Genomic DNA, 25995 nt, shown 5'->3' on the forward strand with positions numbered 1-25995 from the left:
AGGCCATGGATTTGTTACAATATTTATATTTCCTGTCAACATAATTTATTAAATGAAGGTAATAACATTTGTTTAGCAACTTACGACTCATCAGTAAAACAGACAGATGGAAAGCAAATTATATATTACAGAGAAGACAGATGATGTGTTTCATAATCACATGTAGTCTTACAGCATCTCTATCAATATTTACTGGGCAGGCAACATGTAAATAAAAATGGCTGCATATTGATTTTTCATTAAATAAAGACATTTACACAGTGAAAGTGAAAAAAGGGACAAACTTGCCATTTCTTCCATGTTGCTACTGTCTACTGAAATTGTTTCAATCATTATTATTCTTTATTGTTTGTTATTGTGGTAATGCCTACAAGCCTCAAATGAGATCAGGGCCACAATGTGCCTGGGTGCTGTTTACATACACATAACACAAAGACGGTCCCTGGTGCAAAGGGCTTACAATCTAAGTATGTGACAAGAGACAAGTGGATACAGCAAACAGGGTGGGGGATGAAAGGGAACAGTGAGGCGGGTCCTATTGCTATCAGAAGCAGCCATCACAGCACACTAGCTATTTTGGAATATGTTGCCTCATTTCAAAGCAATGTCTGTAGAAATTAATTCTGCTGCATTAATGTACCTACTGGCCACTCTTTCTTGACTGACAGCTGAGGGAAGCTCAATGCACTCGCTGCTTGACAGCCTTTACCGCACCCCTGAGAGAGAGGGAGGGAGGGGAGAGGAGAAAGAGCCTGTCATGGTAGTGCAGCAGCAAGCCTCTGAGCCCAGGTCAACAGAGTCAGGCTTGTACTAATAACAGCTGTGTAGAAAGTGCTTCTAAGTCATGCTCATGCTGGAGCTTAAGCCCTGAAGCCCAACCTCCTCCCTAGGCTTCAGAATGTGAGTTACAACATCTTCACAGCTAACTTTAGTACCGTAGCCTGAACCCGAGTCTGTTGACCTGGGCTGGAAGGCTCACTGCCGCAGGCTGAGTAGATATACACTCGAATGCATGCAACATTCACAGAACACCCTTTGCGTTAGAGTGACCAGATAGCAAGTGTGAAAAATTGGGATAGGGGTGGGGGATAATAGGCACCAATATAAGACAAAAGCCCTGAATATTGGGACTGTCCCTTTAATTTTGGGACATCTGGTTACCCTACTTTGTGTCAAACTAGTACTCAGTCTGGAGTTAATAACTTTAAGCCAGTTTGCCATGTTGAAATATACTCTGATCCTGCCCCGTGCAGCCAACCAGAAGTGATCAAAAATAACAAGTCAGGCCCCAAAATCGGGAAGACATTTTTAACATTTATAAATGTTGGGGGTTTTATTTATTGCCTTATAGTTTTTGAGCTTCTAACTTACACATGGGTCACGTTTGCAAGCTTTTCCCCACAACCCCAAGGGCTAGGGGGTTACTTTAAAAAAAAAAAAAAAAAGAAAGCTGCGATTCTCACATAATCACATGACTCCGGGGGGTGGTGCTTTTGTGAAAACGGCAGATTTTGAAAAACATGTGCTGACATTGCCGCCGTGGGCAAGGCTGCCCGCTAGACCTGAGAGCGGTACACCAGCAAGAGCGACTAAATTTCCATATTTAATGATTCCCTCCCCCTTTAAGGTGTTCCAGGCGGCCAGTGAAGGCACTGATCATAGAGTTCAGCCGCCCAGCGGAAGGAGAGTCTCCACTGGAGAGAAGTCCCTGCTCCAGCTACTCTCTCTATGGTATCAAGAAGAACGGCTTCTTCCGGCATATCCCCGGCGCTGAGCGGTTTCGGGCTCTGCGGGGCATCACGTGCCACGGAATTTTCTTTCTGATTGGCGAGCTGGACCGAGCCTGTGGGGAGCCCCTTTGGGCGCATGCGCACCTCGCAAGGCCCTCGGCGGGCGTTTCGGCCGCGGCGGGGGGACGGGGTGAGGCGGCTGCTCGCGGGCGGGGCTAGGCCCGGGGTGGGCTGCGGCGGGGTCCCGCCGGCAGCTCCAAGGCCGTTACCCCGGGAGCCGGCACCCGTCCCGGGCCTGCTGTGCCGCGCGCAGCCTCGGACCCCTGCAGAGGCGGGGCTCGAGCTCGGCCGGCAGCCCCCGCTCCCGCTGCAGCGTCGCCGGGCGCCTGAGGGGAGCCCGGGCCCGCCTGCCGCGCCCTGCCCTGGGGAGACGCCCGCGGGCGCCTTTGGCAGCCAGGCGCGCAGCTCCGAGCCCAGCGGCGTCCCCCGAGACCGCGGTGCCCCGCGTGGGGAGGTGGCCGGTCACCGCAGGCGATGCTCCATTTTATGGCAAACGGGGGGGGGGGGGTGTCTCTGCAGCCTTAGCTACTTGGGTCAGGGTGGAGCGTGGCAGCCTGGGTGTGGGCCACGCCTCCGCAACGCCATGATGTTGGCTGCCGCCTGCCCCTCGCTGCTATGTCAGTGGAAGGTGGCCCTCACTTGGGATGTTCCTGAGCTAAACTAATTTATGTTCCTATCGGTACGCTCATGCTTTGTGTGCCTGGCACTCTGTCCTCCCGCAGGTTTGACAGCGGTTCCTCCATGGCTCTTGGGATGGAATGGCTGCTGAGAAGATGGAAGGAATTGCTTCCCGGTCTGACAGCCCGCGCCCTCCAGCGGCAGTATCGTTACAGGTGTCACCATGGTCCCCCTCACAGAGCAAAGCGTCTGGTGCTGTCCCAGCTCTTTCTGCCTCTGAATCTTCGAGAGGACAGCGTGGTGGGGCTGGAGAGCAGATCTGATGATCTGACATGCAAGAGCCAGAAGCTGATGATACAAGCTGGGTTAATCTACCCCTCTAGCCCTGGCTGCTACTACTACATGCCTTACACTGTTCGAGCAATGGAGAAGCTTGTCAAGGTGATAGACCAAGAAATGCAGGCTATTGGGGGGCAGAAGCTAAATATGCCCAGTTTAAGTTCTGCAGAGCTCTGGAGAACCAGTGGGCGGTGGGATTTAATGGGCAAAGAGCTCTTCCGACTTGCAGACAGGCACAGCAAAGAGTACTGTCTCGGGCCAACTCATGAAGAGACCATCGCAGACCTGATTGCCTCCCAAGGGAACTTGTCCTACAAGCAGCTGCCACTCCTGCTATATCAGATAACACGGAAGTTTCGAGATGAGCCCAAGCCCCGTTTTGGCTTGCTGCGCAGCAGGGAATTCTACATGAAGGACATGTACACGTTTGACACCTGTGAGGAAACTGCTCGCCAGACCTACAGCCTGGTATGTGAGGCCTACTGCAACGTGTTTAACAGCTTGGGGTTCCGCTTTGTCAAAGTGCAGGCAGATACAGGCAGCATTGGGGGGAGCATGTCCCACGAGTTCCAGCTCCCCGCAGGTATTGGAGAGGACAGGCTGGTGATCTGCTCCAACTGTAGTTTTTCAGCCAATGTGGAAACAATAAATCCTGACCAGACAGACTGCCCAGTTTGCAAAGGAAAACTGGCTGAGACCAAAGGGATCGAGGTTGGGCATACGTTTTATCTTGGCACCAAGTACTCTTCTGTTTTTAATGTCACCTTCCACACTGCCCAGAACAAACCTCTCCTAGCAGAAATGGGTTGCTATGGCTTGGGCATAACTCGGATTCTGGCTGCTTCTCTCGAGGTGCTTTCAACAGAAGATAGCATCCGTTGGCCAACCCTCATTGCACCTTACCAGGTCTGCCTCATTCCCCCTAAGAAAGGCAGCAGGGAAGAGATAGGTGCAGCACTAATGGATAACTTATATGACAGTATTGTTGAAGCCGTGCCTCAGATTAAAGGGGATGCTATGCTGGATGACAGGACTCATTTGACCATTGGTAAAAGATTAAAAGATGCCAACAGACTTGGTTACCCATATGTTGTTATAGCTGGGAAGAAAGTTTTTGATGATCCCCCTGAGTTTGAAGTTTGGAATCAAAACACTGGGGAGATCATGTTCCTTACTAAAGAAGGCATAATTGAATTGCTAAGTAAAGTGCAAGTTCCCTGACCTTCCAGTCTTTGGTCTGTGATCGTTGGTGGTTTATCCATATCTAAATGTATCTAGTTCCCTCTCTAAGAATTACAATTTCAGTTGAAAGATTACTCTTGTTTGAGTGGAAACTGCATGTGACTTCACGTGTTGCTAAGAACTGAGGCTTGTTTGTATTAGTGGCACATATTTGGCTTGAAATCTAATCGGTTTCAAAACATGAGTTAAAAGTACTTCCAGATCCTTCACCTGTGTCTGAGTCTCCCTGCTAACTTCTGTCGCTTCACGATCATGTTTCCTTGTCCTTTTTATGTTTTTTCTCTCCTCTATTGTGTAAAGGACCCACACAAACAAAGGGGGAAACCAACCATGGCTTTGATCCTATCAAGACTTAAGTGTGCTTACTTGTATTCACAGTAGTAGTGCCATGCTTGAGTGAAAATGCAGGCTCAGACCCTAGCAGTCTGTGCAAGGGCAACAGTAAAACTGACTAGACACAGTTTTGTCAAATGAATAAAGTGGAGAGGGTAAGATTCTTCTCTGATCGCTTTCAGGTGTTGCATTTTCACATCCTGTTTAACAGGTTAGAGTAATAGGTTTAAAAAAAACAAAACAACTTGAGACAGACGTTTGTCCTTGTTTTAGTTGACTGTCTTCTCCCTTTAATTTGAGTCCAAATGCTAACTCTGAAGGTTAATAGGAATACAGATTTAATTAAGTTTCACAAATACCTAACCCTGAAAAATAGTGTTTATAGTCTTTCTCTTCCAAGTGCTTTAGAAATGTTAATCTGAAATCATTAAAGTTAATATCAGTCACGTAGACCCAGTCCTGCATTCAGATTCAGGTGGGAGGACTCTGGCACTAGCATATAGCCTCATGCCTATGGGTGCCTATGAGTAGGGCTCCCTGCCCTAGGGTTAGGGGTCCTGAGGTAGGCCGGTTAGGATTGTGGTGGGTACAGTCCCTGCACTAGGGGTAGGGTTCCTATGGGTAGACCACTTGGAGTTAGTTTGGGGTTCCTACTGGGTAGGGCTCCCTGCCTTGGGGTTAGGGTTCCTATCGATAGGTCTTCCCACCCTAGGTTTAGTGGGCCTATGGGTAGGGCTCCCTGACCTAGGGTTAGGATTCATATGGGTAGGCCACTTGGCATTAGGGTTCCTATGGGTAGGGCTCTCTGCCCTAAGACTAGGGTTTCTATGGGTAGGGCTCCCCGTCTAAGGATTCACGTTTCTATGATTCAGCCACTGGGAGTTAGGGTTAGAGTTCCTATGGGTAGGGATCCCCACCCTAGGGTTAGGGTTCCTATGGGTAGGCCACTTGGAGTTAGGGTTAGGGTTCCTATAGGTAGGGCTCCCTGCCTGAGGGTTATGATTCCTGTATGTAAGGATCCCCAACCTAGGGTTAGGGTTCCTATTGGTAGGCCACTTGGAATCTGGGTTAGGGTTTCTGTGGGTAGAGCTCCCTGCCCTAGTGTTAGGGTTCCTATGGGTTGGAATCCCTGCCCTAGAGTTTGGGTTTCTATGGGCAGGCCACTTGGAGTTCCTATGGGTAGGGCTCGCCATCCCAAGCTTAGGGTTCCAAAGCACGGGCCATTTGTAGTTAGGGATAGGTCATGGGCAGCGGGTGGAGACCCCTTCAGGGATGCTAACCCCCAGCGATACCCCTTATGCGTCCCCCTTCTGTAGCCAGAGCCCTGAGGACTCCTGCCCTGCTCCCCACCCTTGGCCAGAGGAGCCGTGGGCTGGCCGGTGGCCCGAACGTGCCCCCCCACCCCGCTTTGGCCGGAGCTTGAGCCCCCTCCCTCCCCTGAGCCCCACCTGCCCGGAGGAGCCCTGGGCCAGCCACAGCCTGGAGCCCCCCCTGCCCGAGGTACCCTGAGTTCCCCCCATACACACCTGCTTGGAGAAGCCCTGGAGAAGCCACAGCTGTGTCATGCCACCTCTCCCCAGACCCCAAGCCGCCCTGGGGAAAAGATCTCTCTTGAAGAAGGTTTTGATATGCCCCATGTAGGTTCCATGGTAGCTGGGGAGCCAGTATTTGCTACTCAGATTCCTCGGTTCCTCAGTAGTCTCTCTGGAGTCCAGGGAGATTATGGATGAGCCCTGGAAGCTGAATAGCACATACTTGCCTCCTCAGTTGCCCTGGAACCTGCATGGGGCATAATAAAGCAAAAACTTCGCCTGCCAAACCCCCAACAGGGGGTCCAGCGGCCCCAGCAGCTCCCCTGACCTATTATACCTGCTGTCCATGGATAGGGTTCCTATGAGTAGGCCACTTAGAGATTGGGTTAGGGTTCCTATGGGTATGGCTCCTATGTATAGGCCACTTCAAATTAGGGTTAGGGTTCCCCGCCCTCCCCAGTTCAGTAGGGTTCTACAAAAGTCCTACTGCAAGGATCCAATTTCAGGATCTTGACTTTAAATACAACCATATTCTTTCCCGAGCTTCCCTCAGCTGCATCCAAAAAAATATTAAACCAGGCAATTTTAAACTGTGGAGATTTGAACTTATGAAACAACATGAAGGAATTCTGAAAACCACAGAACACAGCATCAGACCTAAATGCTTCAGGTAGCACTGTGACTTGGACTGTTTTGCTGGCCTCGGTAAACTGGAAAATGACAGTCCTGTTCAGTCCTTTGGTCAGACATTCACAAAACAGTCTAAATAAGTTGGTGTCGCAGTCAATCTGCCTGCTCTTGTGTGCAAGATCTGGCCATTGGGAAAAGAGATTTACGTAAGAACGACCATACTGGGTTAGACCAAAGGTCCATCTAGCCCAGTATCCTGTCTTCTGACAGTGGCCAATACCAGGTGCTTCAGAGGGAATGAACAGCACACGTAATCAAGGTTTCAGAGTAGCAGCCGTGTTAGTCTGTATTCGCAAAAAGAAAAGGAGTACTTGTGGCACCTTAGAGACTAACAAATTTATTAGAGTATAAGCTTTCGTGAGCTACAGCTCACTTCATCGGATGCATTTGGTGGAAAAAACAGAGGAGAGATTTATATACACACACAGAGAACATGAAACAATGGGTTTATCATACACACTGTAAGGAGAGTGATCACTTAAGATAAGCCACCACCAGCAGCGGGGGGGGGGGGAAGGAGGAAAACCTTTCATGGTGACAAGCAAGGTAGGCTAATTCCAGCAGTTAACAAGAATATCAGAGGAACAGTGGGGGGTGGGGTGGGGTGGGGTGGGGTGGGGGGGAAAAATACCATGGGGAAATAGTTTTACTTTGTGTAATGACTCATCCATTCCCAGTCTCTATTCAAGCCTAAATTAATTGTATCCGGTTTGTAAATTAATTCCAATTCAGCAGTCTCTCGTTGGAGTCTGTTTTTGAAGCTTTTTTGTTGAAGGATAGCCACTCTTAGGTCTGTAATCGAGTGACCAGAGAGATTGAAGTGTTCTCCAACTGGTTTTTGAATGTTATAATTCTTGACGTCTGATTTGTGTCCATTCATTCTTTTACGTAGAGACTGTCCAGTTTGGCCGATGTACATGGCAGAGGGGCATTGCTGGCACATGATGGCATATATCACATTGGTAGATGCGCAGGTGAAGGAGCCTCTGATAGTGTGGCTGATGTGATTAGGCCCTATGATGGTATCCCCTGAATAGATATGTGGACAGAGTTGGCAACGGGCTTTGTTGCAAGGATAGGTTCCTGGCTTAGTGGTTCTGTTGTGTGGTGTGTGGTTGCTGGTGAGTATTTGCTTCAGATTGGGGGGCTGTCTGTAAGCAAGGACTGGCCTGTCTCCCAAGATCTGTGAGAGTGATGGGTTGTCCTTCTGGATAGGTTGTAGATCAAGTGATCCATCCCCTGTTGCCCGTTCCCAGCTTTTGACAAACAGGCTAGAGACACCATCCCTGCCCATCCTGGCTAATAGCCATGGATGGACCTATCCTCCATGAATTTCTCTAGTTCTTTTTGGAGCCCTATTATAGTCTTGGCCTTCACAACATCCTCTGGCAACGAGTTCCACAGGTTGACTGGGTGTTCTATGAAGAAATACTTCCTTTTGTTTGTTTTAAACCTGCTGCCTATTAATTTCATATGGTGACTGCTCGTTCTTGTGTTATGAGAAGGAGTAAATAACATTTCATTATTTATTTTCTTCACATCAGTCAGATTTTATAGACCTTTGTCATATCCCCCCTTAAACATCTCTTTTCCAAGCTGAAAAGTCCCAGTCTTATTAATCTCTCCTCATATGGAAGCTTCTCCATATACCCTAATAATTTTTGTTGCCCTTTTCTGAACCTTTTCCAGTTTCAATATATCTTTTTTGCGATGGGGCAACCACATCTGTACACAGTATTCAAGATGTGCACGTACCATGGATTCATATAGAGGCAATATGATATTTTCTGTCTTATCTATCCCTTTCTTAATGATTCCCAACATTCTGTTCACTTTTTTGACTGCTGCTGCATATTGAGTGGATGTTTTCAGAGAACTATCCACAATGACTCCAAGATCACTTTCTTGAGTAGTAACAGCTAATTTAGACTCCATCATTTTATATATCTGATTGGGATTATGTTTCCAATGTGCATTACTTTGCATTTATCAACATTGAATTTCATCTGCCATTTTGTTGCCCAGTCACCCAATTTTGTGCGATCCCTTTGTAAACTTTGCAGTCTGCTTGGATTTAACTATTTGGAGTAGTATCATATCATCTGCAAATTTTGCCACCTCACTGTTTACCCCTTTTTCCAGATCATTTATGAATATGTTGAATAGGATGGTCCCAGTACAGACCCCTTGGGGACATCGCTGTTTCCGCTCTCCATTCTGAAAACTGATCATTTATTCCTATCCTTAGTTTCCTGTCTTTTAACTAGTTATTGATCCAGGAGAGGATCTTCCATCTTACCCCATGACCACTTATTTTGCTTAAGAGCCTTTGGTGAGGGACCCTTGTCACAGGCTTTCTGAAAATCTAAGTACGTCTTTGGGTCATGCCTCTGGTAAGGCACAGGTTCCATTTGCCATTCAGCTCACTAGTTACTAACAGGCACCAGGAATGCAAAGGCTGCCTGGGGCTCTATGGACCTAGGTTCAAGACCAGTGGATCTTCACAGCTTGGCTATCAGTGCCACTCACTGCAATTCTGACTGGAAAGATTCTAGAGTAGAGAGAGAAGCCACGGATGTGCATCTCAAATGCAGGGCCAGCCCACAGCTGGTGCCTGAGCTCTAGGAATACACAGCAAGAGCTGGGACTGGGCTGCTGGATAGCCATTGTGGCTTACACGTCGGCACAGGAAATATGTGCAGAGGCATCTCCCCCGTTAGAGGCACATCCTCAGCACTGTTCTGGCCCATTTGTGCTGCTCAGGTGTTACCCGGGGTTCCTCGAACCCAAAGCTCTCGGTAATTTTAGTCTATGCAAGGTGGTATCAGGACAAACCAAGGGAGATGCAGCATTTCCATCTGCTATATGGCTAGCACGGATGAGTCAAAACCACGTGCTTTCACTTAAAGCCAGTACTTTATTAGTCTCCAGCATTCTCATTGGAATTCCTTTTCTCAAAGTCACTGCTTTGTTTAGTCTCAAGCACACACAAACACAATAGGTTATAGAGCGCCCCAAATTGATAATTACCCCTCAGGAGTTTGGAGCAGTATTCCGGTGACTCAGCCACAGGTTTCCATTGGCCAATCTTCTGCCTATGGCTGGAGATCTTGATGTATCCATGAAGCAATCTGCTTGACCCAAATCCACAGTTCCCCTCTTATACTCAAAAAGTTACAGAGATATGTCAATCAAGAAAAGCGTTACATAGCTGGCCAAACAAAATCAGTCACTAGGCAAGAAGCAGGGTTTACAAAAATATATCATCAAAAAAAATTGTTAAGCAAGCAGTTAATCTAGCAGTCGTACTTCCCCATAACAGCAACCATGAAATATATCCAGACTTTCTGTTTTCCACAGACACTTACCCAGCATATCAGAGAGAGTGTAGAGTCAAACTCACTTCATGTGATAGCAATTCCCCACTGTGCTCGGCTTGACTTAATTATGCTAAGTGCAGAATAATTTATAGTTAATCCCAATAATTGGCAGTGGCCTAGACACCTGGCTGGTTGCTAAAATGCTCCTCTACCCAGGTAGTGCAAAGATTTATCAATGTTGACTGAAATGGCCAGCTGAGGATTTACACAGCTGGTTACGGGATGGGGAGAAGGGCTCTAAGCCTCTCCCACCACAGACCCCACATTAGGAGGCATGGCCAGAGTGCTACTGCATCCAATTGATTCCCTAGCAGGCATAACAGCTCTTTGAGGATCATGGCATCTGGCTGTGACAGAGCCACTCTGAGGTCATGTTGTACCCCAGGGGAAGAAGGTCCTGCACTGAGCGTAGTTCAGCCATATTTGAAGGTAAGGGCCTTAGCCTCTAGACTGGACACTTTTAAAGTCTTAGCAGGGTCTGAGAAGTCTGCTGAGCCTAGCTCACTGGGTTGGCGTGGGAGGAAGGGTGAGATCAATAAAGTTCATGTGCTGCCTCTCATGTTCTGCAGACCTTCCTTCAACAGACCCCCTTTCCAGGGCTGGAGATTGCGCTGTGGTTCTACCCCTTTTAGCAGGGGTGCTGGAACAATTTTTATAGAGGGGGTGCCAAGAGCCAGTGAACCAAACTGCAAATCCTATATGTAATGGAAATCACTTCAATCCAGGAGGTGCTGAAGCACCCCCTGCACCTCTAGTTCCAGCAGCTACGCCCTTCTGAGCAGAGCCTCTCTGAAATCTGCCTGCTATAACAGCTAGGCCAGACACGCAGCAGCTGGATTGACTAAGCGCTCATACAATGGATCTCTCAGCTGAGGACAGGGATGTGAAATGCTTCTTAAACAACTGATGCCCACCCCACACTCTGCTGACTTCCCTGCAAACGAGGGTGTTTTCAGTGGAGCTGGAAGATGTGGTCTTGCTTTCCCCAGGGTTTTTGTGCCTTTACGCTCAATTGCCATTAATGCCAACCCTTCTGCTGGGTTTAACAAAATATTTATAATCTTTTCACTCTCTTGTGCATTGCGTTTGACTATCAGTAAAGAATGTGGTATTGTCCTCTCCAAAAATCCAATTTCGGTTGTCAGCAGGCGTGGCTGTGAGTTAGAAATTTTAATCCCCACCTGGGGACGTAGGCTACTTAATCTCTTATTGAAGTCAATGCAAAGCAAAGCTAAGATGTGGGAGGAAGGGGTATGGGAGGGTGTGTATAAGACAGGATTACAGATCCAGGGTGAGCCCGTCATCCCCCTGGCAAAGGGCAGGCGTACCAGCACCTCAGCACGCCGATGGGTTTCTGTGTCTGGCAGACACCCAAGAACACCATCCAGGAGATCTTGCAGGATGCCACCAAGATCGACGCCTCCCTGGTAGCACCGTGGCAGAAGATAAATGCCCTGAACACCTTCCTGATCCCCCACATCTCATTTGTCCTAAGGGGATCCACTGTGGCGAAGGTACCCCTCAACAAGGCAGACAAGATCGTCCAGCAGCTGGTGAAAAGAAGTGGCTATTCCTTCCCCAGAGAGCCAGCAATGAGCTGGTCTATATCACCCACAGGCATGGCGGTGCCAATGTCCCCCACATGGGTGACCTTTGTGACATCGCGGTAATGACCCACACCTTCCGCCCGCTGATGTGTCCTGACGCCATGGTAAGGAACATCGCAGCAAATGCCCTCCATAATGCAACAAAGAAGCTGATCGGCAGAGCCCCCTCCAACCAAGACACCGCCAGCTTCCTGAGCAGTTCCCTGGATGGCAAATTCGGACGGGACGGGCGCGACATCACTTCACTGTGGTCCCGTGCTCGCAATGCCACACGTCGTCTGGGGAAGCGCATCGGCTGCCGCTGGGAGTGGTGCGAGGAGCGCCAGGAGCTGGGAGTCCTGGTGCCGCAGATCAGGTCTGACGACAACATCGTCACCCCGAGCACCAGGGGCATGCTGGAGAGGACCCTGAAGGCGGCCATCCACTCACTGTACATGGAAACCCTGAAGCGTAAACTGGACCAGGGTAAAGCCTTCGAACTGACCAGCAAATGGGACGCCAGGAATCACTTCCTCGCCGGGGGCGGCTTCACCCGTTTCGCCGACTGGCAGTTCATCCACCGCGCCCGGCTCAACTGCATCCCGCTCAACAGAGCCGTCCACCACAGGAACTGAGACAAGCGTTGCAGGAAGTGCGGCTACTCCAACGAGACTCTGCCCCATGTCCTGTGCAGCTACAAGCCCCACTCCAGAGCCTGACAGCTGCGCCACAACGCCATCCAGAACCGCCTGGTGAAAGCCATTGCACCGCGCTTGGGGGAAGTCGCTGTGAACTGCGCCATCCCTGGTACTGACAGCCAGTTGCGACCTGACGTGGTAGTCACCGAAGAGGCCCAGAAAAAGATCATCCTTGTTGACATCACGGTTTCCTTTGAGAACAGGACCCCAGCCTTCCATGAAGCCCGAGCTCATAAGCTGGAAAAATACGCCTCCCTGGCCAACACCCTGAGAGCGAAGGGCTACGAGGTGCAGATGGATGCCCTGATCGTCAGAGCCCTGGGCACTTGGGACGCCTGCAACGAGCGTGTGCTGCAGACCTGTGGGATCGGTCGACGCTATGCACTGCTCATGCGGCACCTCATGGTCTCGGACACCATCCGATGGTCCAGGGACATCTACACTGAACACATCACCGGCCACCAACGGTACCAGGAGGTGTGAGCCGGTACGACATCGTGCATCAACTATGGGAAAGGGACTGAGAGACTTTTTCCATTGGACCATATGAACTGGAACCATAAACTCACTGAACATTAAATCCCACCAAATGAAGGTAGATCCATCCTCAACATCGTATCCACTCATTATACTCCACACCTGAACATAGCCATTATATGGACAACATACCCCCATATCTCAATGTCTGTACTTTGACCCATTAAACTTTTACCCCCAATGGGGGAGATTGCAGATTATGCATTCCTTACGCCACCCGTTCCTAAATCAAATTTCACATCCCTTGATAATCTGTACCTTATTCCCTGATAACCAGAAACTTCTATGCTTAAACTCTGTACCGTTTTCTTTTTACTTCAACATTATCTTAATAAAAATCCTCACTTGGTTTACTTAAACATCCAGCAGCAGATGCTGTTAAAGCCTCTAAGATGCTACAGTTGAGAGACCAAAGGTTAGGGATCAAATTTTTCTTTATCGACACCCACTGAAGTCCCTGGGATTGTCTGAGTGTAGCTGAGAATAGCCCTTATTGACTCAACTGGAGTGTGGTGTGCTCAGAACTACTGAAAATCAGGCCCTAAGCTAATTTGGCACAAGGTGGGGGAATTCCCTCCTTAAACAGAAGGTGCCTGTCTCTAAAAAGGAAAATCATACCTAGGGGATGAACTAAGAGCCTCACAAAAATGTATGGAACTTAGATGTGAGGTTGCAGGTTCCCTTGGATTTCGGACCCTTCTTGTGGGGGGAAAAAGTTTGTTCTTTTCTTGCAGACAGATCTCCATTTGCCATGGTAGTTATAGTCCCCTTGCGGTTCACAAGTGATTGCAAAAGGGCTCTTGAGGGCAAAGCAAACTGCACTATCCTTTTATGTGCCATCATCAGGATGTAGATTTCTGCACTGGGGGTCTGTTTTTCCATTGCCTTGTGTGACATCTGTGCGAGATGGCTGTAAAACTCTTCCATCTGACCTGGTGGCATTTTACCCCATTCTGCCCAGGCATCAATGACTGCACAAGGTGCAAGGCACTGGAGGATCAGCCAGGTTTCTTTCTTGCTCTCACCGAGTTCCCAGCCAATTTTGCTTGATGACTTCCCCAAATCTCCCTGCTTTCATCCTCCTGGAGCTCACCCTGCTCCCTATAGTGTCAATGTAAAACTGTTAATGTTCAGTGGGAGCAGGATCCCATCTTTCATGAGGAATGGCCTTCTGCTGGAGTCTGCCTGCATCCATTATTGTCTCCACCTTCTGTCAGGGCAGGTTTCTGAAGACTTTCGCCTACGTGGGGGGAGAGATTAACTCATTGTCTTCTCAGAAGAAGGCAGGCCCTTACCACCCCTCACTATCTGTAAACAAAATAGAAATGTTCATGTCCTGGCAGTTTTTCACTGAATCGTTTCCGATCTGGTCCTCAGAGCCTTTTATCCCTAAGTCAGTTTTCATGGTTCTTTTCAAAGGTCTAATTTCCCCTTTCCCTGCCTTTCTCTCCTTCCCTACCACAGCTTGGTTCCCCATAGCCTGCTGAGCTCCAAAGAGGACTTGGGCTATCCTTTCCATTTGACAGACCCACTACATGGCCATATGTTTGCAGACACACTGGCCCCTGCCTTGCCCAGAGATTCCCTGTGCTGAGGGTGTCTCCGTGGACTATGGCACTATAGTGCCAGGAGAATATGGACTGCCATGGGCAGTTCTACTGCACTGCAATCATGGCCTTACACACCAAGGGCAGGATTTGCTCCAAACTCAATATCAGGAAAATCCATTTGTGACTGGGGTCCCAGTGCAGGCCAACTGAGTTCACTCAATTAAGGTGAACTGCAAAGAATGGGGCAGACAATTCCCCAAAAGCTGGTGGATATTCCAAGACTTAGCTTTACCAAGCCAGCATAAAACAGCTTCTTTATTATCTCACTGGTTGCCCAGAAGCCAACAACACAGTTCCCTTGAAGTAATCCAGCCTCAGGCCTCCATCCAGGTACCCAAGTCAAATATGACGAAGATTTCTGAAAATCTTACTTCATCATATAAAAGAAAAGGTTTCACAGGATTGGACATTACCTCCCAGATTAATGAATATTCCTGATCTTACCCAAATACATGCTACAACCAATTATTAACTAAACTAAAATTTATTAAAAAAGAAAGAGAGAGAGTATGGTTAAAAGATCAATATACAGACATGAATTAAATTTTTGAGGTTCAGATAAATAGCAGAGATGCTGAGCTTTGTAGTTGCAAAGAGTTCTTTTTAGAAATTAGTTCATAGGTTATAGTCCAATGTCCCATATCATATCCAGGGTAGACCAGCTGAACTGGGATCTCATCTTGTGACTCAAACTTCCCCGATGAAGCTTAAGCAGATCTGAGATGAAAAGGATCAGGGCCCAAGGATCTTCTATACAATTTCAGGTTGTCTTTGACAAGTTGGAGTCCCTCTGGGAACAATAGGTAATCAGGGCATCTTTGAAGTGGGTCCATCACCAGTACTTAACTGTATGAATTAATATAAGACAATTGCCTGTTCCTTCATCATTCACCAATGATCTGCTATACATTTCAAAGAGAGATGAATACAGAAAGATCCCGTGTTTACAATTCATTTAAATGCTAGGATGTTCTTTTGATCTCTGAATGAATAGTTATACTGACAGTCAGGAACTGTCTGTTTACATGGCTAGCACCAAAGATACACACAATTAATATTACCTCTAACTTCTAACAACATAGGTTTGCATTTCAAAGTTCTAGCCTATTTATCATGAATGGCCTTAATTACCATTCACATACCTTTCTAACATGACTTTAAAGGTGGGCTCTTGGTCATTCAGCCTGCAAGCTACTTAACCCTTTCGGGCCATGAGTTATATTTTGTATAAGATTTGCTACAATTATATAGCAGTAGTAGCAACAATGGTTTGTATAAATATATTTTAATCAGACAACATCACACCATTAAATCCCACATTTAGGGGAGAATTGCCTTGTTTCCATGACAAATTCGCCATCATACCTCTCTATTGTGACAGCTCCCCCTGCTGGTGTGTGCTACAGTGACCTCTCCTTGTCAGTCTTAGTCCATGCTTTCCTCTGTCATTGTTATCTCCTGAAAGAAGTTGAATCTACATGACAGCTGTGAACATCCAGCACAGACGAGAAGTAATTAGATGTGGCGATTTCCCTCCTTCTGCTCAGTTAGACCCGCAAACGTGGTCGGACACACCAACGTTAAAGGTGCTTTTGGCAGCATTCAAAGTGTCAACAGTTTGCTATATACTAGGGGCCAGATCCTCAGCTGGTGTAAATCAGCATAGGTCCATCAGTGGAGTTGCACCAATTTACACAAGCTAAGGTTCTGGCCCTAGAAGTTTCTCCACGACAACCTCAGTCTAGGGTTGAAAACTCCAGTGATTAATTCTAATGCTATAGATGACTAGATAAATACTGAATAAGAATATGTATGCTGTAAAAAGGAGTTCTCAAAGTAGTCCATAAAGAAAGACCTGTAACGGTTTCACCATCTCCACTGAACAAATGGTACTGCATCCCACTCATTGAGGCTGCCATTTTAATAATTCTTCTCAGCTGGAGGCACAGCTTTATAATGCAGAATAGGACAGAAAAAAATCTGCTTTTCCATTAGAGAGCATGGGAAATTAGAGTCTGAGTAGTTGTAAAGTCCTTGATATAGCTTATTCACTTCTGGTTAATTTAACACTTGCGTAAACTCTGTTACATTCATTTTTCAAAATGAAGATATTTACATCAACTTTGTAAGTCCCTTTCCAGCTGTCTAGTAAGAGAGTCCTATTCTGCATTTTTCCAACTGTCAAATTAGCAGCCTCCTCTTTGATGGCTGCCTATTTTTAAATATTCACAAGCATTTCTTTGTACTTAGATATAGTGACTAGAATAACTTGTATAGCACACTGGCATTTTCCTTAAAGCACCAGTAACTGGAAAAGTTGAACATGCTGGTTTTTAGTTTGCTTTGGCATCATTTTATTTACTTTTAAAAAATATATTTAGCCTCCTGGGTAAGAGAAGCATCTTTAGGCCACAGATGAGATAAAATAAATTGAAAGCATGATTGTAAAGAATTTTAACCATAAATTCTCCCCAAACTAACCTTTTCTTTCGTGCTTGAGAAATAGAAATAGGGCCAAATTCTGCTTTCATCTGATGGACACGGGCTTCACTGGGGCTGCACACCTGCACAGGGACTCCCTGCTCACAAATCTAATTGCAGGATTGGGGCCAAATTCACTGATTTCTGTCGACACCTAGGTTACCCTGGATTTACACTGGTGTAAATGAGAACAGGGAGTATCATACGGTGTTTACTACCTAGCTATACAGTGCAACTTCTGAGTGCTTCTAACACCTAGCTAATCTGTAGTATTTGTGGAAGATTTTATTTTTGTGTAACTTAAAGAACACGGACTGTATTGTTTTTAAAACAGCAGTACCCAGCTGATTGCACACGAGCGGGACCATTATTGAGAAGTGAAATGTATGTTTGAAAGGGAAATGAGCTGTTATGCAGAACCACACACCAGCTGGACTGGACAGCTCCTTGAAGACTTGATTCTACTCCCATTGGAATCGAAAGAGCCTTTGATTAATTTCATTGCGCACTTACACTTCAATGAAGTCAAGGCTCTCATGTTTCAGAGCAGGCTGCACGGTAATCTGTGTAAGGTGGCTGAGGGCAGTGATTGTCCAAACCAAGATACTGATTGGCTGTTAGATGCTGTCTTGGCTTCATCACTGGTGCCTGTTCAACACATGGTTATGACATCGATTGCGCTATGGCTTCATTGCATATTCAAACCAGTGACATTTGGTAGGTAACCATAACAAGCGGGGGTAAAATGACTGTTCCTGATTTTGTTACAGGAAGGCTGCATGTGTACATGGACCCTCCTCTTCAAAAAGGTGCAAGTGGCTCATTGGGGCACCTTAGCCTAATGCTTGAGAGAAGGAGTCAGGCATAGACCACAGGAGCCAACAGTATCTCTTGAGCAAGTCCTGGGAGTGAGAGAACATGAATCCAGTCCATGGAGGTGAGGAGCCAGGCACTGCTCTGAGGGTCCACGAACACACCCCAATGGCCCAGGACGGGGAGGAAGGTACTAAGAGTTTGCTCACTGGAGGCGAGGGGTCAGCTGATGTCCTGATGACCCAGCTGTGCCCTCTGAGGCTGGAAGAAGTGGTGGTGACCAAGAATGCTCTACCTGATGGCCGGTTGGAGCACTGCACAGCCCAGGCCACTTCTGAAGGTGAGGAGCCATGTGTGTCTGGGAGGGAGAGAGGCTGGTGCGTACAGTATCCACACATAAACAGTAGGTGCTGCAGTATCTCCAACCAGAAAGATCTCCAAAGAAATGGCATTGGGAGGCCTTGGGCCCAACTGCATCCTAACTACCAAGGTGCTTGTATGGCCCCAACTCCACAGTGCCTTTGAATATCACACAAACATTCACTGATCAGGCTCCAACTTTCAAAGGTGCCACGGGCACTCAACACCCATTGGCTTTCAGTGGGAATTGGGTTCCTAACCCCCCCAGGGAAAATCCCAACCTCAGTCCTCACAGCGCCCCTCTCAGGTGGGGAGGGTTATTGTCTCCGCTTTACAGATGGGGAACTGAGATACTGAGAGAAACTGGGCTGGATTCTCCAGTCTGCCAAGTTCTTTTTGCTGCATGCACCTCCTGTGCTGGAGATGCTCTTTCAGGCTTTACCGGACTGTGGTAAAGGAGTGGAGAGGTGGTGTGGCATCATGAGGCTCTACCCACCTCCTAAGGGCCTTTAAGTCAGCAGCATAAGCCACATTCCACTGCAGCTTTATCTTGCACCAGAACTAGGCATCTGAGACTCGGGGAGCTGCGACTGGCTTCCGGACAGCCACCTCTCTCCACTGCACCCAAGTTAAATGACTTGCCCAAGATCATACCAGAAGTCTGTGGCAGAGCTGAGAATTAAACCCTCATCTCTTGATTCCCAGTTCTGTGTCTTACATACAAGACTCGCCTCCTCTGAATGCCAGGGAGGGAGGGGCAGAAGGTATTTCTATATTTTTTCCCCACCATGCACCCCTTTTAACCAGCTACAGCAGAATTTTACCCTCTCCCTTCTTATCAAATTCAGAAAATTCCAGTGAAGCTTGTGAGACAATAAGGCAGGATGTGGGAGAAAAGGAGGACAAAGTGCAGCCGGCACTGGAGATGATGGCACTGAATGATTGCAATATGGTAGGAACATGCTCCATGTCTCTAGTGCAGAGGTGGGCAAACTACAGCTCACAGAACCCTCCTGCCCAGCCCCTGAGCTCCTGGCCCAGGAGACTAGCCCCTGGTCCCTCCCCTGCTGTTCCCCCTCCCTCGCAGCCTCAGTTCACTGCGCCGCTGGCACAATGCTCTGGGCAACAGCGCAGCTGCAGAGCCGCGGCCTGACCCAGTGCTCTGTGCTGCGTGGTGGCATGGCTGGCTCCAGCCAGGCAGCATGGCTCTCTGTCCTGGTGCTCTGGGCAGTGCGGTAAGTGGGCAGGGAGTGGGGGGGTTGGATAGAGAACAGGGGAGTTTGGGGTGGTGGTCAGGTGGCAGGGGTGTGCACGGGGGTTGGGGCGGTCAGAGGGAGGGGAACGGGCATTGAATGGGGGCAAGGGTCCCCGGGGGGCAGTCAGGAAGGAGAGCGGGGGTTGGATGGGGCGGCAGGGGGGTATTAGGGGCAAGGGTTCCAGGGGTGGTCAGGGGACAGGGAGAAGGGGTGGTTGAATCGTGTAGAGGTCCTGGGGGGGCAGTCAGGAATGAGAGGAGGGGTTGGATGGGGCGGTGGGGGACATTCAGGGGACAGGGAGTGGGGGTGTGTGGATGGGGCAGGAGTCCTGGGGGGACCATCAGGGAACAGGGGGTTGGATGGGGGCGAGAAGCAGGGGGGGTTGGATAGGCGGCAAGGGCCTGGCCACGCCTGGCTGTTTGGGGAGGCCCAGTCTCCCCTAACCGGCCCTCCATACAATTTTGAAAACCCAATGTGGCCCTCAGGCCAAAAAGTTTGCCCGCCCCTGCTGTAGTGTCTCTCTCCCCTCACACTTCTATGCACTTTAATCCAACCATCCCATGACATTTATCATGCACTCAATCCAGCTAGGCATTTATGCAGTGCTTCTAAGTGCCTATGGTTCTGATCTCATTCCATCCACGCAGCACACACATTCAGGGGCCAAGTAACTTGATTTCTGATTTTACTTCTGGGGCGGGGGCAGGGTGCGCGTGTATATTTAATAATTGCCTCACAACAGAGAATGTGTGAATCTTCAGGAGGTGTTTTGATGGGAGCAGTGTTTAATGACTGATGTTTGTCTCCTTTCCACGCTTATATTACATGTTCTTTCCTTGCTTGGGTGGGTCCACGATCCATGAAGGAACTTGGCAGGGATGTCAGCGGGCACGAACAGAAAATAAACTCCCTTCACAGCCAGAAACTCATGGTTGTCAAGCAGATTGTGGTGAGTAAGATCTGCCCATGTGACAGAGTGGGATGGATGAGCTATATCTAGAATTTCAAGGAATGCTGCTCTTAACCTGCCTTACGACAGCACAGATGACACAGGCATGGGCTCAGACAGAGCTCAGACACTCCAGAAGCAATGAGCTGTGTTATCCACGTTATCCAAATAAATGTGCTCATTGAATAACCAGAAAGGCTAATGTAGAGGGAGGGGGTAGCTCTAGAGGGCCACACATGGGTGGTGAGTTTTCCTGACACGGGGGCACTGTTCCAATGCATGTCTTTGTGTATTTAATTTGGAAGGACTCTATTGCAAGCGCCATACAAAAGCCAGAACACTTAGCATTACATCGTCACAAAGGAGATCCCACCGGCCCATCCTGGCACCAGGTCAAACTTTCGGGCAAGCCACCTTCCAGTTCAAGTGATCTCTTCGCCTGGGGCGAGGGAGTTAATGCAGAATCCAAGAGGCAGCCCAGAAAATGGTCAAAAATAAACCAACTGGAATAAATGAGCCTTGCAGAGTACTTTAAAGGTAGCCCATGAGTGGCTCTGGCCTACATCTCCTGAGGTAAATTCCTCAGCAGAGGACTCTCCACTGAGAAAGCTCCATCCCTGGCTCAGCTAGAGAATGGACTTGCCCCAGCTCACTTTGACTGTCAAGCGGGGACACAAGGCAAGAGGGTCAGAGAGGGCTGCTCATGATGGTTTTATTCACTTGGGGGCCTGGCTGGGACTTTGGTCTGGCCTGGGGGGTCAGCTACCCCCCTGTGCTCTCTGGAGATTGGGGTCACCCCCTTGTTAGGGCAGAGGGACAAACACTGGGGTTGGCTGGGCTGCCGGGAGCTCATCACTACGTTTGTCTCCTCTGAGATTCACAGAAGCATATTAAATCGCTGCCGCAGGATTCGCTGGACTCGTGCTCCAGTGCCGTGCGCTGTCAGGGGATGCTGCTCATCACAGACTACAGGTACTCGGACGTCTCGCCCTGACTCTGTGGAGCCAGAAGTCCCAACCTCCCAGGAGGGACGTCCAGCTCTCATTGCCGAGCATTCAAAGGGACAGAATGGGGAGCACTCACCTGGCTCGCCGCCTGGCTGGGTGGGTTGTTCAGACTGACATGGGGAATCTTGAATCCAAGCACTGTGAATGGCGTCTGAATGGAGTCTCCCCTCCCATTCTGTTCAGATGTTTGTTGAGATTCCCCTGTGAGTGTTGGCTAATCCTCTCCTCAGCAAAGATACAGGATGCCAGAATAGCCACACCACTGCTGCTTTCCCCGATGCCAGTCCTATACTCTGCCAGCAGACGAGGAAAGGTAGTCTCCCAGTAATGGCCCTGGACTGGCACTCTGGAGACTGGGATCACTTCCTGGCTCTGCCACAGACTCCTGAGTGGGCAAGTCCGTGCTTCAATTTCCTGTCTGTAGAAAAGGGGGTAGTAATGATACTTCCTCTACCTGTCTTGGGTAATTAGATTGTAAGCTCTTTTGGGCAGGGCCTGTCTCTAACTATGTATGGGGGCCAATGGGGCCCAAATCTCAGTTATAGCCTCTAGGCATGACTGTAACACAAATAACAATAATATTAATTAGCCCGGATCCTGCTGTTCTCATCCATGCTGCTCCTTTATGCCGAAAGCATTAGCACAAACCTCTGTCGGCCACGTTTTCCCTTCCTTTCTCACAGTCCCACAGTGACAGAAATGAAAGCCCTGGTTCCCCTTTCACAGCAGGAATGCCAATGGGTGCTTATTTTTCTACTAGCAAAGTGAAGCCGCCTCTGGAAGGTAAAGAGAAGTTGGATGTGGTCATTGTCTGCGTTGCCAGCGTCTTTGCCCTGCCCTCAATCGAGGCCTTGCAAAGGCAGGAAGGCCACAAAGTAAATGTGAAGGTAATTCATTGTCCTCCTCTGAGCACATGCCCTCTGTGTCCTTTGGTTGATTTACACCCACTCCCTTGGCTTGCCTAGAACCTGAATCTGAATCCTTCCTGCACCATCAAATGTTGCTTAGGCACAAACAAGGCTCGGCCATCCCTGTGTATCCTAGGCCACTCTCTGCATGTCCTCCATGTGTTACGTCCCATAAGGGTCCCTCTCAAGGTCCTGTTTGATGGAGCGGTTCTTTCAGGCAGCCCCTTTCCTGTGTTCCTCCAGCTGCCCAATGGCACACCTGCCATGGCAGACACGCTGGCTTCATTCTTAACACATGGCCCAGGTAGTTCCGTCTTTTTTTCTGCAGAACTTTGGGAAGTTGTGTTTCTGTAGCTTAACTCCTTTCTAGGAGGATAGGTGGTTGGCCTATCACTTGACTCCCAACCTGGAGGACACATGGACTGCTTTTCATCTGGTCCCCAGCCTTTGACTTGTCCAGCTTGGGTGTCCCTCCCAGGAGTTACGTCTCCAACCACCATAGCTCAGAGGGTCTTTGGCGCGCACAAGACTTCCCAGCACATCAAAGTTCTGTCTCCAGGGAAGTTTGGTTTGCCTAGAGCTGATTAGAAAAGCTTTCCACCTGGTGAGTAAGAGGCATGTGCATTGTGTGAGGTGGAAAAAAGACTGGAGATAACAGAGCAAGGAGGAACTCTCTCCACCCTGCTGAGAGGATTACACACCACGAAGCTGAGTCCTTGCTGGGCTTTGCGTCACGAACAGTGTCCAGAGCCCAGGGATTGTGTTGCAACTTCCCTGTCCTATGCCATGCTGCAGATGGAGCCCTCTGCTGAGAATGACCAAGAATCTGGTTTCATGTCAGGCCTCCTGGCAGTAACAGCCAAAGGAGGGGTCTGAAGCAGAGATTGTAAAGTGTGTGTGCAGTGTCACAAGACCCCCACAGACAAGCTCCTAGACGTCACAGGCTTTGTCTGATGCCAAGTGCTGTGGCTCTTCTTCGTCTTTTCAGGATTTGTACAACCAGTCTGTGGATGCCCTGGAAGTGATGCTGAGAGCTCTCCTGTCAGAGAAGCCAAACCCAGCTGAGCTGCAGAACTTCTTGGATGTAAGCAGCATTGAGCTGGTACGGGCAGAGGGTGGGGGAAATGTCATCTTGTGGCAGCGTGAGGAGGGGAGGGTGTGAGGGAGAAATGGGAGGGTTTGTGTTTCTGTTGTCTCTCGAATGGGACCCTACATCTTGCTCCCTAGAGTGGAGATCACGTGTAGTGTTAGCTGCTTCAGGGCAGTAGAAAAAAATCATTTTAATTGAAAACAAGGGAAAGGAAATCTGATATAGCTTTTCAGGAGGCTTGTCCTTTTCTTCACAGCCAAGGACTCCCTTTGTCCTTCCTTCCAGTTGCTGACAGCTATGGCAAGGCTCTCCCTTTCCCCTGTCCCTCTCTCAGAGGAATGGGAATGGAAGGTGGGTCTCTAGCATCAGATTGTGGAGCATTAACTCTGGGGTCTCCTGTCTAGCTGAGGGAGTTTGAAACCAGAAGCAAAATAGCAAAGGCTCTCACCCTCCTTCCTAGAGAGGCTATCAGACCTGGAAAAGTAGAAATGGCTCTCAGGTGCAGAGGGACCCACTCCTCCCTTCTTCTCCAGAGGGATTGAGTGATCCACGGATGGGGGAGTGGTATTCAGAGGAGACTCACTCCCTTGCTTCCTACGTAGAAAGTCCCCGAGGCCCAGGGATGGGGAGGATTGTGAGATCTACCTGAGTCTTGTCTCTGGACATGACCGAGGGCTCAGAAGGAGAATGGGACCAGCCCTTTGGAGGGATGGAATACTGCAGCAGTCCCTCAACACAATAGGCTGATTACAGGACACTGCGATCCTGATGAACACAGGGGTGAACTGTATGGTGCTAAAGCCAGATTTACTTCTTGATGGGGTATGTGTCAGGGGAATTGTCCATGACACAAATCCTGAAAGGGAGCAGGACTCGGACAACCTGTCTGGTTAATACTGTGGTGATCAGGGTCAGAGAGAGATCATCTTTAGGGGTTCACTGCAACACATGCCCCTGTTCTGCAGTTTCTAACACAGGTCTCCCTTGCTTATTCCTGCAGCACTTGGCCCCCTGGATGAGATCAGAGAAAGCTCATGAGCGAGCAAGGGCTGTGAACACCAGTGTCTGCCTGTTACAAGCAGCAGCCGAGCATCCTAAGTTCTGTGTGAGTGATCTCTGACCCCTGGTAGCCTGATGTCAGAAAGAATGGCCCTAGACCATGCTCTCTTTCCCTTGTGTAGAACATTTATGGCCACTGAATACAGGTTCTCTTTGTCCACCAAACCAACATACTTTTTCCTTCCCCCTTTGATTTTCACTCAGATGTCACATGAGTTCCCCAGGCTGGGGCTCCTGGTTGGACGGCTGGCCCTGTGTATTGGTGACCCGGAGAAGGAGATTGGCCACCAGGCTATGGAAGGCTTGTATTTCCTCTACTCCCTCATGTGGTGCCAAAAGGGTAAGAGAGGGCTTTCCAAACTCAGAGGGCCAAAGCTCCTGCCTGTGTATAGCTGGACACGAACCCTAACACGATGATGAGTCCCTGTAGGAACAGGCGTCTTCTTGGAGAACTAGGCTAGAACACAACTTGTAAGCAGGCGACCATCTTCCCTTCTCTATGCTATAAACGGATTAGTTCAGAAACCCCAATAGGTCTTTAGGTGAGAGCCCGCTTGGGACTTTGCTGCTGCTGTTGATTTTCTGTGGAAGGTACTCAGATGGTATGTCAGTGGGTGGCACTATAATGCCCATGGAGGGATGGATGGAGAGCAGGGCCACTGTTAATGAAGCTTTCATTTAAAAGGGATATATTCTGTAAAGGGGGGTAAGGGCAGAGTATGCCACAGGAACTAAGCTATCTGTAGGTCACTGTGAGTGTGTAATGTTTTGAGGGAAAGAACCAGTGAAGAATATTCTCTAGGGAACAGGATAAGGCTGTTAGATATTTTCCATGGTAGGGTGTTTGTTATGCAACAGACCTGCTGCTCCTTCAAGCACTGTGACTTCAAGCCTGAAGTGCAGTTATGGTTCAGGAACATGAATGAGAATGGGAGGAAGCCAGTCATTTAAGGGCAAAATGGGAAGCCTTTCAAACATAGAATCATAGAAATCAAGGGCTGGAAGGGACCTTGAGAATCATGAAGTCCAGCTCTCCGCACTGAAGCAAAACTAAGTACACCTAGACCATCCCTCACAGGTGTTTGTCCAACCTGTTCTTAAAAATCTCCAAGGATGGGGATTCCACAGTCACCCTTGGAATCTTATTCCAGAGCTTAGCTGTGCTTAGAGTTAGAAAGTTTTCTTAATATTACCCTAAATCTCCCTTGCAGCAGATTAAGCTCATTACTTGTCATACCTGCAGTGGGCATGGAGAACAATTCACCACCCTCATTATAACAGCCCTTAACATATTTGTTACCAGGTCCCCTCCTCAGTCTTCTTATCTCAAACATGCCCAGTTTTTTTTTTAACCTTTCCTCATATAAAAGGTTTAGAAAACCTGACCTCTTTTTTTTGTTGTTCTCCTCTGGACTCTCTCCACCTTTCCCAAACGTATCATCTTCTCCTAGAACCTGAGAGGAAGATGGGGTCTGTGACAGCAGTGCTTCATCAAATGCCCAAAGAGATCTTGGGTATCTACGAGCCCACCAGGACTTGTCAGAACATCTCTGAAATTGTTAAGGTGAATCCTCAACGCAGCCAGAAATACTTTTCATTACACCCTGCATGTGTGTTCCCAGTGTTGTACTCTCCGTATACAGTGCAGAGTGGAACAGGCTGAAAATAGGAATTTCTGTCCTGTGGAAAATTCTGATATTTCAACATTTTTCATCCC

General features: G+C 48.5%; 2 protein-coding genes across 14 annotated transcripts in view; both read left to right on the top strand.

Moving 5' to 3' along the window:
- The first annotated feature begins 1728 nt into the window (after positions 1 to 1728).
- PARS2 (prolyl-tRNA synthetase 2, mitochondrial) lies at positions 1729 to 4198 on the top strand. Its single transcript, XM_038412652.2, is given in 3 exon segments — positions 1729 to 1791; positions 1793 to 1920; positions 2513 to 4198. Coding segments are annotated over 3 exon segments (1647 nt in total). The 3' UTR covers positions 3969 to 4198.
- A 10449-nt stretch (positions 4199 to 14647) lies between these two features.
- Positions 14648 to 25995, top strand: part of MROH7 (maestro heat like repeat family member 7) — a 29375-nt gene continuing 18027 nt past the window's right edge. For 3 of the 13 annotated variants that reach the window (XM_043520530.1, XM_043520526.1, XM_043520531.1), the window contains exons 1-10: positions 14648 to 15941; positions 17607 to 17989; positions 18858 to 18961; positions 20131 to 20214; positions 21098 to 21186; positions 21913 to 22108; positions 23118 to 23231; positions 24220 to 24324; positions 24483 to 24618; positions 25730 to 25842. In XM_043520530.1, coding sequence (XP_043376465.1) covers positions 17755 to 17989; positions 18858 to 18961; positions 20131 to 20214; positions 21098 to 21186; positions 21913 to 22108; positions 23118 to 23231; positions 24220 to 24324; positions 24483 to 24618; positions 25730 to 25842 — 1176 coding nt within the window. In that variant the 5' untranslated portion in view covers positions 14648 to 15941; positions 17607 to 17754. Of the gene's footprint in view, positions 15942 to 17606; positions 17990 to 18857; positions 18962 to 20130; positions 20215 to 20519; positions 20788 to 21089; positions 21318 to 21912; positions 22109 to 23117; positions 23232 to 24219; positions 24325 to 24482; positions 24619 to 25729; positions 25843 to 25995 lie in introns of those variants that run through there. The other 10 variants (XM_043520523.1, XM_043520527.1, XM_043520532.1 and 7 more) reach the window with 9 other exon arrangements.

The sequence above is a fragment of the Dermochelys coriacea genome, chromosome 8, assembly GCF_009764565.3.
Source record: "Dermochelys coriacea isolate rDerCor1 chromosome 8, rDerCor1.pri.v4, whole genome shotgun sequence".
Classification (NCBI taxonomy): Eukaryota; Metazoa; Chordata; order Testudines; family Dermochelyidae; genus Dermochelys; species Dermochelys coriacea.